This window comes from Salvelinus fontinalis, chromosome 24 (genome assembly GCF_029448725.1).
Source record: "Salvelinus fontinalis isolate EN_2023a chromosome 24, ASM2944872v1, whole genome shotgun sequence".
NCBI classification, from domain to species: Eukaryota; Metazoa; Chordata; class Actinopteri; order Salmoniformes; family Salmonidae; genus Salvelinus; species Salvelinus fontinalis.
Window position 1 is genome coordinate 1,893,754 of NC_074688.1, and position 13,241 is coordinate 1,906,994.

The window sequence follows — 13,241 nt, forward strand, 5'->3', positions numbered from 1 at the left end:
ATGTCTTGTTTAAATTTAGTTTGCATATGTCATGTTTATTGAGTGTGGTCTATATTGTGGTTGTATTGTGGTTCACGTTACTTGTAACATGTCATTGTTCCTCAAAAGGTGCCAAATAACAAGTCTGGGAACTCCTTAAAGAAACCCCCAGAGAACACAAAGTCTGGATCTGTAAAGAAGGACAAGCCTGTTAGCAAAGACAACGGTACGGAACCCTTGTACTAGCCACAGAGTGTGTGTGTGCATGCATGCAGACTACTGGTGTGTGTGTGTGCTCGTGCTTCGGGGATGTGTGGGGCTGTATCTCAAATGTTTTAATTGGCTTCCTGTCCTCAGCCATAACCACGAAGTGCTTGATGAATGAGAGCCATGTGGTGGAATGTTATCCATCCTTTATAGCTTCTAGTGCTTTAGTAGAGAAGGAGCACGTTAAGGAGTATTGAGACAGAGGACAATGCATTATGTCTGCAAAACCGTCCTCACAAAGCCACGAGCAAAGTTGACCAAAATAACCATCACACTTGTAATACACAAGACAGCATTTAATACACAACTTGTTTATTATGGAAAAAATGTGTCGTCCTGTCATGGACATATGAGTGAAGTTCATAATTCTTTCCACAATTAGTATCGGTATGAATGCTTTTCCGCAGGGTTCAGTGCTATTCTGCCAATTAGAAAATGTCACCCACCATAACCTCGTCCCCAGCTGCTAGGTGGGCGGAAGTGTCTGGGAACGAGATTCCACCCAGCGCAACCTCTCTCAATCAACCTCCCTCCCTCCCTCCTTGTCCCCCAGGCCAGCTGATGCAGGTGGAGGAGCGTGGGCGGGGCTCAGTTCCCTGGTCTGTGTACGGCGTCTACATCCAGGCCTCGGGTGGAGCGCTGGTTTTCCTCCTAATCCTGGCCCTCTTCGTCCTCAACGTGGGCAGCACGGCCTTCAGCAACTGGTGGCTCAGCTACTGGATCAAGCAGGGCAGCGGGGTGAGTGGCACAGGTGGCATTGGGTGGCAGGGTTTGCATCGAGTGGTAGGGTGGGGGGAGGGTCAATGTAATTTCAGTGTAGTTGTCGATTCTGGAAGCGAATTAGATTTGAGAGTAGAAAATCTGACTGGAAAGTGAATGGCACTTTTGAATTTCAATGAATCCATTTTATATACTCTGAGTTGGAACATTTAAAAAAAAAAAGTGTTGATTTGGAAAATAAACTTTATTGTTTACAACGGTGTTGCCTTTGATCTGTCTTATTTAGTTTAGATATATTTTTAAATCGATATGACAGTGATGTGAATCTCTGTTCCGGATCACAGTTTTCCCCAATGCCGTTGGTTGTGGGTCAATTCCTTTTCTATTCAGTCAATTTAGGAGATTCATTGGAATTCCATTTTAAGAATTGGAAAGAGAATGTGTTGACAAATCCAATCTTCAAGAGAGAGCCTGATTACTTACCGAGATTAGTTTTTTAGACTTTGTTTACGCCTCAACTTTTTTGGGGGGGGGTAAGTTCAACATTCTGGAAAACTGCCAGAAAAGTACAAACTGAAGTTGTCTTTGTTAGAAACTGTAACGACAATAACTCAGGAGTAGTAGTCGTTGAACTCCCCAACACTAGTAACTGACAGTTTTCACACACTAGTGTTGGTGTGTGAGTGATATATGGACATTAGCTACTCAACTAATCAGTGGTGAGAGCAGGTGTAAGGGGAGCGGTATACTTAAATATTGAATGTGTAAATTTGACATTGATCATTGACTGTGTGTGTGTGCGGTGTTGCTGGGGGGTTAGATTTAGTATAATCTTATCTGTGTACACTACCAGTCAAAAGTTTGTACACACCTACTCATTCCAGGGTTTTTCTTTATTTTTACTATTTTCTACATTGTAGAATAATAGTGAAGACATCAAAACTATGAAATAAAACATATGGAATCATGTAGTAACCAAAAAAGTGTGGAACAAATCAAAATATATTTGAGATTCTTCAAAGTAGACACCCTTTGCCTTGATGAACGCTTTGCACACTCTTGGCATTCTCAACCAGCTTCACCTGGAATGCTTTTCCAACAGTCTTGAAGGAGTTCCCACATATGCTGAGCACTTGTTGGCTGCTGTTCCTTCACTCTGCGGTCCAACTCATCCCAAACCATCTCAATTGGGTTGACGTCAGTTGATTGTGGAGGCCAGGTCATCTGATGCAGCACTCCATCACTCTCTGAGGAGACAGACTGTTTACCTTGCGCTTTGAACTGAATAACAGCTCGCTGGATGGGCAACTTAAGGGTCAGTAGACAAACTGCTCTTCCAAGGACTTCCCAATGCCTCTACCAGAGCTCCTCCCCCATGCATTCACCTGCCAGAGAGAGAGGCTGTTAGAGCAATTAATTTGTTTCATATAATGCTTTTCCAGATGCTCCTCTAACAATTGTCATTCAGTGCTTTTAGGGGTTAAGGGCCTTTCAAAGGCACAACAGCAGAAGATACCTGGGGTCAAAAAGAAGCCATTAGCCTGGGCCTCCCAAGTGGAGCAGCAGCCTAAGGCACTGCATTGCGGTGCTAGAGGCGTCACTACAGACCCGGTTTCGATCCTGGGTCGGTAGTGACCAGGAGACCCATTAGGCGCCGCACAATTGGCCCAGTGTCGTCCGGGTTAGGGGAGGGTTTGGCCCGGCCGGGATGTCCTTGTCCCATTGCGCACTAGCAACCCCTGTGGCGGGCCGGGCGCATGCACACTGACATGGGCGCCAGTTGTACAGTGTTTTCTCCGACACATTGGTGCGGCTGTCTTCCGGGTTAAGCGAGCAGTGTGTCAAGAAGCAGTGTGGCAGGGTCGTGTTTTGGAGGACGCATGGCTCTCGACCTTCGCCTCTCCCCCGAGTCTGTATGGGAGTTGCCGCGATGGGACAAGACTGTAACTACCAATTGGATATCACGAAATCGGGGAGAAAAACGGGGTAAAAAGTAACCAAAAAAAGCCGCCTTGTCACCAGGTCAACTCCCACCTTTATTGACTGACCTGGGATTTGAACCATCAACCACCCCTCAGAATACTCCCTTATCTGAGTATTGAATATGCTGTCCTGTGTGTGTGTAGAATACCACAGTGTTGGTGGGGAACAGTTCGGTGGTGAGCGAAAGCATGAGGGACAACCCCCTGATGCAGCACTACGCTGGAGTCTACGCCTCGTCTATGGGTGTCATGCTGCTGCTCAAACTCCTGCGCGGCATCATATTTGTCAAGGTAAAGGATAAGATAAGCATTTCACTGTAAGGTCTACTACACCTGTTGTATTCGGCGCATGTGACACATAAAATTTGATTTGATTTTGTTGTGCTTGTTCTGTCTGGTATTGTGTGTTTGTGTATAACCCCAGAAAGTGTATTATCATGCTGAAACATGAGGTGATGGCGGTGGATGAATGGCACGACAATGGGCCTTAGGATCTCGTCACGGTATCTCTGTGCATTCAAATTGCCATTGATGAAATGCAATTGTGTTTGTTGTCCGTAGCTTTATGCCTCCCCATATCATAACCCCACCATGGGGCACTCTGTTCACAATGTTGACATCAGCAAACCGCTTGCCCACACGACACCATACGCGTGATCTGCGGTTCTGAGGCCGGTTGGACGTACTGCCAAATTCTCTAAAATGAGGAAGGCGTCTTATGGTAGAGAAATTAACATTATCTGGCAACAGCTCTGGTGGACATTCCTGCAGTCAGCATGCCAATTGCACACTCCCTCAAAACTTGAGACATCTGTGACATTGGGTTGTGTGACAAAACTACACATTTTAGAGTGGCCTTTCATTGTCCCCAGCTTTTTGATATGCCACACCTGTCAGGTGGATGGATTATCTTGTCAAATAATACATTCTCACTAACAGGGATGTAAACAAATGTGTGCACAAAATGTGAGAGAAATAAGCTTTTTGTGCGTATGGATCTTTTATTTCAGCTCATGAAACATGAGACCAACACTTTACATGCTACGTTTATATTTCTGCTCAGTGGAGTATGGTCACATCTGTCTAAAACATTTGAGCTATGTGATATAGAAAAAGTTTGCTTTAAAAATCCCCAAATAAGAATGACTACTATTATTGTACCCTCAGGGCACTTTGAAAGCTTCGTCCAGGCTGCACGAGGAGCTCTTCAGGAAGATTCTCCGCAGCCCCATGAAGTTCTTTGACACCACGCCCACTGGACGGATCCTCAACCGCTTCTCTAAAGACATGGACGAGGGTATGACCCACCTGGAGCAGTCAATGTCAGTGAAGAGGTGACTCCGGGATGCTGGCAGAGTTGCAAAGAAAAAGCCATATCTCAGACTGGCCAATAAAAAGAAAAGATGGGCAAAAGAACACTGGACAGAGGGCCAGCTAGAAGGCAGAGGGCTGTCTAGAAAGCCAGCATCCCGGAGTCACCTCTTCACTGTTGACATTGAGACGGGTGTTTTGAGGGTACTATTTAATGAAGCTGCCAGTTGAGGACTTGTGAGGCATCTGTTTCTCAAACTAGACACTCTAATGTTCTTGTCCTCTTGCTCAGTTGTGCACTGGGGCCTCCCACCCCTTCTTCTACCCAACTCCGCGATATCCAATTGGTAGTTAGTCTTGTCCCATCGCTGCAACACCCCTATGGACTCGGAAGAGACGACGGTAGAGAGCGTCCTCCAAAACATGACCCTGCCAAGCACGCACTGCTTCTTGATACACTGCTTGCTTAACGCCGGAAGCCATCCACACCAATGTGTCGGAAGAAACACCATCTCGTGGGTCTCCCAGTCACGACTGGCTGTGACACTCCAGAGGCCTGCCTAGGCCTACTTCTATGCGTAATTAAGTGCATGTCCTTACTCAAGTTTGATTGGAGCGCTCCAAACCAAAGACAATTAATAAATTGACAACTCGTAAATGGAATGAAATATACAAACTCTTTGCTCACGAGTGTAGCCTAGGTTGTGTGCTCTGCAAACAACGTGTCCACTCCAACGATGACAACGGTAAGACTGTAATAATAATATATTGAAATTACCACAACAAACATTGTAATTCGAAATTATGGGATTTAACAGTAAATGTACTACTGGTGATACTGGTGTGCCATCCCCGCGGCATCCGCAATGGATTAGTCCACTGAGACAGATCAGACAGGTGTCTCGTGTGCCTACAGTGGGAGAGCAAGTATTTGATACACTGCCGATTTTGCAGGTTTTTACTTACAAAGCATGTAGAGGTCTGTAATTTTTATCATAGGTACACTTCAACTGTGAGAGACGGAATCTAAAACAAAAATCCAGAAAATCACATTGTATGATTTTTAAGTAATTAATTTGCATTTTATTGCATGACATAAGTATTTGATCATCTACCAACCAGTAAGAATTCCGGCTCTCACAGACCTGTTAGTTTTTCTTTAAGAAGCCCTCCTGTTCTCCACTCATTACCTGTATTAACTGCACCTGTTTGAACTCGTTACCTGTATAAAAGACACCTGTCCACACACTCAATCAAACAGACTCCAACCTCTCCACAATGACATCAGGGATAAAATTGTAGACCTGCACAAGGCTGGGATGGGCTACAGGACAATAGGCAAGCAGCTTGGTGAGAAGGCAACAACTGTTGGCGCAATTAATAGAAAATGGAAGAAGTTCAAGATGACGGTCAATCGCCCTCGGTCTGGGGCGCCATGCAAGATCTCACCTCGTGGGGCATCAATGATCATGAGGAAGGTGAGGGATCAGCCCAGAACTACGCGGCAGGACCTGGTCAATGACCTGAAGAGAGCTGGGACCACAGTCTCAAAGGAAACCATTAGTAACACACTACGTCGTCATGGATTTAAAATCCTGCAACGCACGCAAGGTCCCCCTGCTCAAGCCAGCGCATGTCAAGGCCCGTCTGAAGTTTGCCAATGACCATCTGGATGATCCAGAGGAGGAATGGGATAAGGTCATGTGGTCTGATAAGACAAAAATAGAGCTTTTTGGTCTAAACTCCACTCGCCGTGTTTGGAGGAAGAAGAAGGATGAGTACAACCCCAAGAACACCATCCCAACCGTGAAGCATGGAGGTGGAAACATCATTCTTTGGGGATGCTTTTCTGCAAAGGGGACAGGACGACTGCACCGTATTGAGGGGAGGATGGATGGGGCCATGTATCGCGAGATCTTGGCCAACAACCTCCTTCCCTCAGTAAGAGCATTGAAGATGGGTCGTGGCTGGGTCTTCCAGCATGACAACGACCCAAAACACACAGCCAGGGCAACTAAGGAGTGGCTCCGTAAGAAGCATCTCAAGGTCCTGGAGTGGCCTAGCCAGTCTCCAGACCTGAACCCAATAGAAAATCTTTGGAGGGAGCTGAAAGTCCGTATTGCCCAGCGACAGCCCCGAAACCTGAAGGACCTGGAGAAGGTCTGTATGGAGGAGTGGGCCAAAATCCCTGCTGCAGTGTGTGCAAACCTGGTCAAGAACTACAGGAAACGTATGATCTCTGTAATTGCAAACAAAGGTTTCTGTACCAAACATTAGGTTATGCTTTTCTGATGTATCAAATACTTATGTCATGCAATAAAATGCAAATTAATTACTTAAAAATCATACAATGTGATTTTCTGGATTTTTGTTTTAGATTCCGTCTCTCACAGTTGAAGTGTACCTATGATAAAAAAATTACAGACCTCTACATGCTTTGTAAGTAGGAAAACCTGCAAAATCGGCAGTGTATCAAATACTTGTTCTCCCCACTGTATATATTTTTTAATATTTGCCACTGCTCGACTAAAAAATCTTGGGCGTCCAACAGCCTATCAGGCAAACAATCGACCAATCGATTAAATGGGGTCAGCCCTAATTTGCCGACACATGGCTAACAGATGCTCTTAGGGAAAATGTTTTTGGAGTTACCTTTCTAGCTAATAGGCTAGAGGCATGTTATTCATTTATTTTGTCCCTGGGCAAGAAAAGGTTGAAAACCCCTGGTCTACAGGAACAGCTAGCATGCTAGCTATTCCCATAGACTTCCAGTCATTGCGTTGACGCTAGTTAGCATTTGCACTAATTCTAATTGGCGACTTCCTTCAAACTGCACGCAGAGACGTACAAATGTTATCCATGAGTTCATCTGACTCTGGGGAAGTAGATAAAGGTCATTGCCAAAATCCCAAACTATAACTTTAACATGAAGCTGCTATTGTTCTTGTGCATTATTATTGTACTGTAACAATGTATATGAACAGATTGTTCCTTACAGAGCAATTTCCTACTGACTTTGTAACACTAATGATAGTAATGACGTTGAGTGTATTTAGTGATTACACAAGTGGAATAAGTAATAGTCTATCTGTCTTCTTGTCTTTTCTCTCTCTCCCCCCGCTTCCTCCCTCCCAGTGGACACGCGGCTGCCGTTCCAGGCAGAGATGTTCATCCAGAATGTCATCCTGGTCTTCTTCTGCCTGGGCGTGATCGGCAGCATCTTCCCCTGGTTCCTAGTGGCTGTGGGCCCCCTGGTGCTGCTCTTCACCATGCTCCACATGGTGTCGCGCGTGTTCATCCGAGAGCTCAAGCGCCTGGACAACGTCACCCAGTCGCCCTTCATCTCGCACATCACCTCCAGCATCCAGGGCCTCTCCACCATCCACGCCTACAACAGGGGCCACGAGTTCCTGGACAGGTGAGCTGTCGACGTGTATGGTGAAGTTGCCTCTAGACACTAATCTTGGATCAGTTTCACAGTTTTTCCACTATTTGTTAAAGCGATAGTTTGGGATTTTGGCAATGAAGCCCTTTATCTACAGTACTTTGCCAGAGTCAGATGATGTGGATACCATTTTTATTTATCTGCGTCCAGTATGAACAAAGTTGGAGGTAGTTTCAAGAGCCAATGCTAACTAGCTTAGCTCAAAGACTGGAAGTCGTTGGGTACAGCTAGCATTGCTAACGCTAATGCTAGTTCACATTGGGTTGCTAAACTAAATAACTTCATACCAGAGATGTTGAGTCACATGACTTGGACTCTGATACTACTCGAGTCGCACATTTTGAGACCTGAAACTTTGACTTTGCGAAAAGAAAAAGCACTTGCCACTCGACTTTGACTTGAGCATCTATGACTCGGGACTTAACTTGAAGTTGAGCTGTATGACTCGAGACTCGGGAGACTTGTTTAGATTTCCCCATCCCAAAAAGGCATCACCTTCCATTCATCCTCTTGCAGCACCTTCTGTTATTAGCCAACCAACCTCCACAGACTTCAACGCGGATCCAGTGGGCAGGGGGGGCCAACAACAACAACACTCGACTCTAATTGGAGATTTTTAGCTAAAGTGAGGTAATGTTCTCGAACTTGCTAGCTTGCAATGGGTCCCCCCTATCATTTGTGTCTGAAGTGGACAGCAAGTTCAGATTTTTGTTTTTAACATCCCTATGTATCAAATCAAGCTTTATTTATTCAGCACATTTCAGACATGGTAATTTCCAATAAAGTTGCATTCATCAAGGACTCGTCAAGTCAATTAGTCTTCAGCACAAGGGAGGAGGTTTGGGTGCAAAAGAGAATGTGTAGCAAGACTGCTCCTGATGAAGTTCTCGGAGACTATTTCTGGGCATTCACCCAAGAAAGTGAATGTTCTATCCTGGGTATTATCTGCTAACACACACACACAAAAAAAGTGGGATGCATGCCAGAAAAGCCACTACAAACACTAAACAATACATTAATTGCACTATAACGGTGACAAACGGTGCCGACAAACTGTTAGGGCTTACATATAGCTGTCGCAACAGTAGTCCCAACACCTTACCTCTGCTACACCTGGCTATCAGCGGAGCCTTGTCTGGCAGTGAAACCGTTCATTCAGCCTCATTTACTGTCTATTAAAAAAACATAGCTGTTATGGCTGACTTGCTTCAACGAATGTGGTTTCTACTGACAATTGAGATGTACAAACTATGGCATAAGGGGACGACAAGCCGTAATTTCGATTAAGACAATGAGCGAGCGACGACGGACGTAGTCAATATAACTTTGTTCAGCACTTTTGAAATGTACAGCAACAGAATTCAGAACATGGGCTGTTCTTACAATGTTCTCCCTGTTAACCAAGTCAGAACCATTGGATAAATAAAAGGGGCATATAAGCAGACAATGACTCTTACAATATTCAATGATTATCTTTCTCTAAAACTGGTTATAGGCTACATGTGCACCACCAAGTCAGAACAGTAAGAGGTGAAAATAGACCAAATTAATAGGGTGTGGCACATTGAACGCTGTTTGGGTCTTTGCGTGTCTCAAAAGATATGTCAAATAACACTTTTTGATGCGTTAAATAAGCTTTTAATTTGACACGTCAAATAACACAATTCTATTATAGAATGTTGTATGTGCTGAATTTGCAAGTGCAAGCCAAGTGCCACCACTACTATCAGTAGCACTGTCAGAGCGGAACAAAAAAAAGTCTGCAAACTAGCACACACCGGCCACAAACGATTCACAATACCACGTTGGTGAAAATAGACCCAATTATTAGGGTGAGGCACATGGGCTACTAACACAACATACACTTAGTATTACTTTCTTAGCTACAGTATACATATCTCCCTGGCAAATTGTACCATTTATGCAGCAGCATAACGTTATAAGACATTTTTGGACTCACCTTGTGCTGTGCTCACTTAATCAGGAAGGTGGAGTGGCGGTCCTTTGTGGGCAAACTTTGTCATCAAAGTCTGACATTCTCTGGATTTATGGTGGGAACTCTGGGGGGGACAGCTACTCCACTGAATAGCAGGCTAATGTTACTGATTGCTTTGCAATGCTTGCAGTTAGCCACTGATACCTTCCAAATCACTCATTCTTACATTTTCGATTTCCAACTTGTTGTGTAATATTAATGTCCAATAGCCGATGAGTACCGATACGTTTTATCTATAAATTCTCTTCATTATTTCTCTTCATATGACAAGGATTAAAAAGTATTTGCCAGTAGATTGTTGACATGATTCATGATGATGACTGCAAGCTAAGATTTTGAAGGTAAGACGTTGACATGATCAGTCCAATCAAAGGTACTATACATATAACATGATTTGACGTCATTTTATCCGTGGCCAATGACCTTGAGCCTTGTTGGAAGGACTCTTCTAATGTAACTCTATGGCGGGACCCAAATGGCTGAAATGTTTGATGTCTACTCTTACTAAGGACTTACACTTGGCCTGTGATGTAGTGTCCCCATGAGTGACAGAACACTGAGCCAATCACGGCGCAATGTTCCCATTTCCTGCTGGCTTTCCCCACCACCACAGAAAGCACTGAGCTATGCTGAAACACCTGCATTTTGGAGCTGCTTTACTCAAGAAAACAAAAAAGAGACCATGGTTGTATGCAGCTTTAATAACCTGTGATAACCTTAATGATATATTTTTTTAAACATTGTTTGCAAACTGATATGTGACACGTATTAATGCCAAAATAACATCCAAAATAGGCAAGTGTAAAGTGTGCTCGCCATCTGGTCTTGGTCAGTACCCATACTGCAGTTGACCAATGGCTTTCTTGGTTAGACCAGACAGGAGATCATTACAGTAGTCAAGCCTGCTTGTAATAAAAGCATGGATGGGTCGCTCTGTATCAGCCTGAGAGAGAAACGGCCGCACCGTGGCAATGTTCCTCAGGTGGTAAAAAGCTGTTTTGGTCACGTTCCTAATGTGTGATTTGAAATTGAGTTCAGAATCTAAAATAACACCTAGGTTTTTTTTACCTGTAGGCATACTGTTAAAACATTTCTGGCACTGCAGGATTTGAGTCCCCGGCGGCGTAGTGTGTTACTGATGGTAGGCTTTGTTACAGCTCTCTGCAGGTCATTCACTAGGTCCCCCCATGTGGTTCTGGGATTTTTGCTCACCGTTCTTGTGATCATTTTGACCCCACGGGGTGAGATCTTGCATGGAGCCCCAGATCGAGGGAGATTATTAGTGGTCTTGTATGTCTTCCATTTCCTAATAATTGCTCCCACAGTTGATTTCCTCAAACCAAGCTGCTTACCTATTGCAGATTCAGTCTTCCCAGCCTGGTGCAGGTCTACAATTTTGTTTCTGGTGTCCTTTGACGGCTCTTTGGTCTTGGCCATAGTGGAGTTTGGAGTGTGACTGTTTGAGGTTGTGGACAGGTGTCTTTTATACTGATAACAAGTTCAAACAGGTGCCATTAATACAGGTAACGAGTGGAGGACAGAGGAGCCTCTTAAAGAAGAAGTTACAGGTCTGTGAGAGCCAGAAATCTTGCTTGTTTGTAGGTGACCAAATGCTTATTTTCCACCATAATTTGCAAATAAATTCATTAAAAATCCTACAATGTGATTTTCTGGATTACTTTTTCTCATTTTGTCTGTCATAGTTGAAGTGTACCTATGATGAAAATTACAGGGCTCTCTCATCTTTTTAAGTGGGAGAACTTGCACAATTGGTGGCTGACTAAATACTTTTTTGCCCCACTGTATATCTCCCTCACTAACTTGAAGCGTCAGCTGTCAGCGCAGCTTACCGATTTGCTGCAGCTGTACACAGCCCATCTGTAAATAGCCCATCCAACCAACTACCTACCTCATCCCCATATTTGTTTTTCTGCTCTTTTGCACACCAGTATTTCTACTTGCACATCCTCATCTGCACATATCACTCCAGTGTAAATAGCTAAATTGTAATTAGTTCACCACTATTGGCCTATTTATTGCCTTACCTCCTTACTTTATTTGCACACACTGTATACAGATCTTTCTATTGTGTTATTGACTGTACGTTTGTTTATCCCATGTGTAACTCTGTGTCGTTGTTTTTGTCGCACTGCTTTGCTTTATCTTGGCCAGGTTGCAGTTGTAAATGAGAACTTGTTCTCAACTGGTTAAATAAAGGTGAAATTAAAAAAATATCTAAAAAAAACCTCCACACTAGCACAACTTTTACAGAGGCGTTTGAGGGTGAAGTGAGGGGGAACTTCTGCTGCAGTGAGCGTGTTGGAACTCCAGACTGAGGCAGGTGACAGCAGTGCTCCCATTACAACTACCTCAAGTTGTCGGATGCTTGAAGAGGAGGAGCATAAGCAAGTCCTATTTTCATTGACAGGTGTTGAAACTACTGAAAGAGTTGGCCTACTTTCTTCAGCCTTTTGCAGAAACCACAGACATTACCCAAGCACAGAAGTTGTCACAATCGGTGCGATGGTTCCTTGCATTCTTTCCCTACACCATCATCTGGAGATGCAGGAACCACAAGTGAGCTACTGACCTGGTTCATAGTCTCCAAGCATCACTGCACAGGAGATTTCTTTGAATCTTCATCAATGCCAAGATGGCACCCTTCTCAGACCATCAGTCCATCTTCAAGCAGCTGTGCTAGATCCATCCTTTACACTGATGTGCCTGGAACAACACGTTCTGGTGGATGATGGAATTAAGGACAAGGTGACTGAAATGGTGAAAGGTACGTGTCTTTTTATCATAAGAACAGTCAAAGTTTACCAATATAACTAATACTTAGATTAATTAATTGAATTTATACAACATTTTAATTTAAATGGTAAACTACTAAAAATAGTAAGACTAACCTTTTTTTGTTTCTGTCTTTAAAAAATATATATTTTAATTCTGCAATAGGCTGCAGAGACTGGGCAACCTGTGGATCCAACCACCACTGAGGAGGAGGACTGTTTTCTGGGAGAGGAGTCAGGGGTGTTTTCAGCATATCGCTAAAGACAAAGGAGAGAAGTGTGTGGCCACTCCAGCATCTCAGTTCAGCCACTACCTTGACATTTGCGAAGGACAGAACAACCGTTCTGTTCAGAAACACAGTTCTTCCACTGTTCTGAGTGGCGTTGTGGGTCTTGGCAGTACCTGCATCAATTGCTCCTGTGGAGCTTGTGTTCAACCATACTGCTCTGAAGGTTGCACTTGTCGTTATTGTATAGTCACAATACAACTTTTTGGATCGTTTTTTGTTGTTGTTGAAAACTTAAGAGCCTTAAGACTAAAATGATTGCCATTGGTGCCATTTGTATTGCCTTTCTATCAGTACTAGTAATAAAAAATATAACATGATCTTTGACTCAAGTCCGTGTCCATTTAGGGCATCAGTTTTGGCTCAAGAGCACCCCCAGAGACAAAGTTCTACAATAGCCCTTTTTAAGTATCCTAGTTCCTTGATGACTAAAGCAAGAAACCAAGCATCCAAAAGTTGAAC

At 43.9% G+C, this 13,241-nt stretch overlaps 1 protein-coding gene across 6 annotated transcripts in view; it reads left to right on the top strand.

Annotated features, from left to right (window-relative positions):
- Positions 1 to 13,241, top strand: part of LOC129821734 (ATP-binding cassette sub-family C member 5-like) — a 51,670-nt gene that overhangs the window by 33,764 nt on the left and 4,665 nt on the right. For 5 of the 6 annotated variants that reach the window (XM_055879345.1, XM_055879346.1, XM_055879343.1 and 2 more), the window contains 5 exons: positions 109 to 205; positions 800 to 984; positions 3,093 to 3,239; positions 4,116 to 4,245; positions 7,395 to 7,677. In XM_055879345.1, the coding sequence (XP_055735320.1) occupies positions 109 to 205; positions 800 to 984; positions 3,093 to 3,239; positions 4,116 to 4,245; positions 7,395 to 7,677 (842 nt within the window). The remainder of the gene's footprint in view (positions 1 to 108; positions 206 to 799; positions 985 to 3,092; positions 3,240 to 4,115; positions 4,246 to 7,394; positions 7,678 to 13,241) is intronic. The other variant, XM_055879348.1, reaches the window with a different exon arrangement.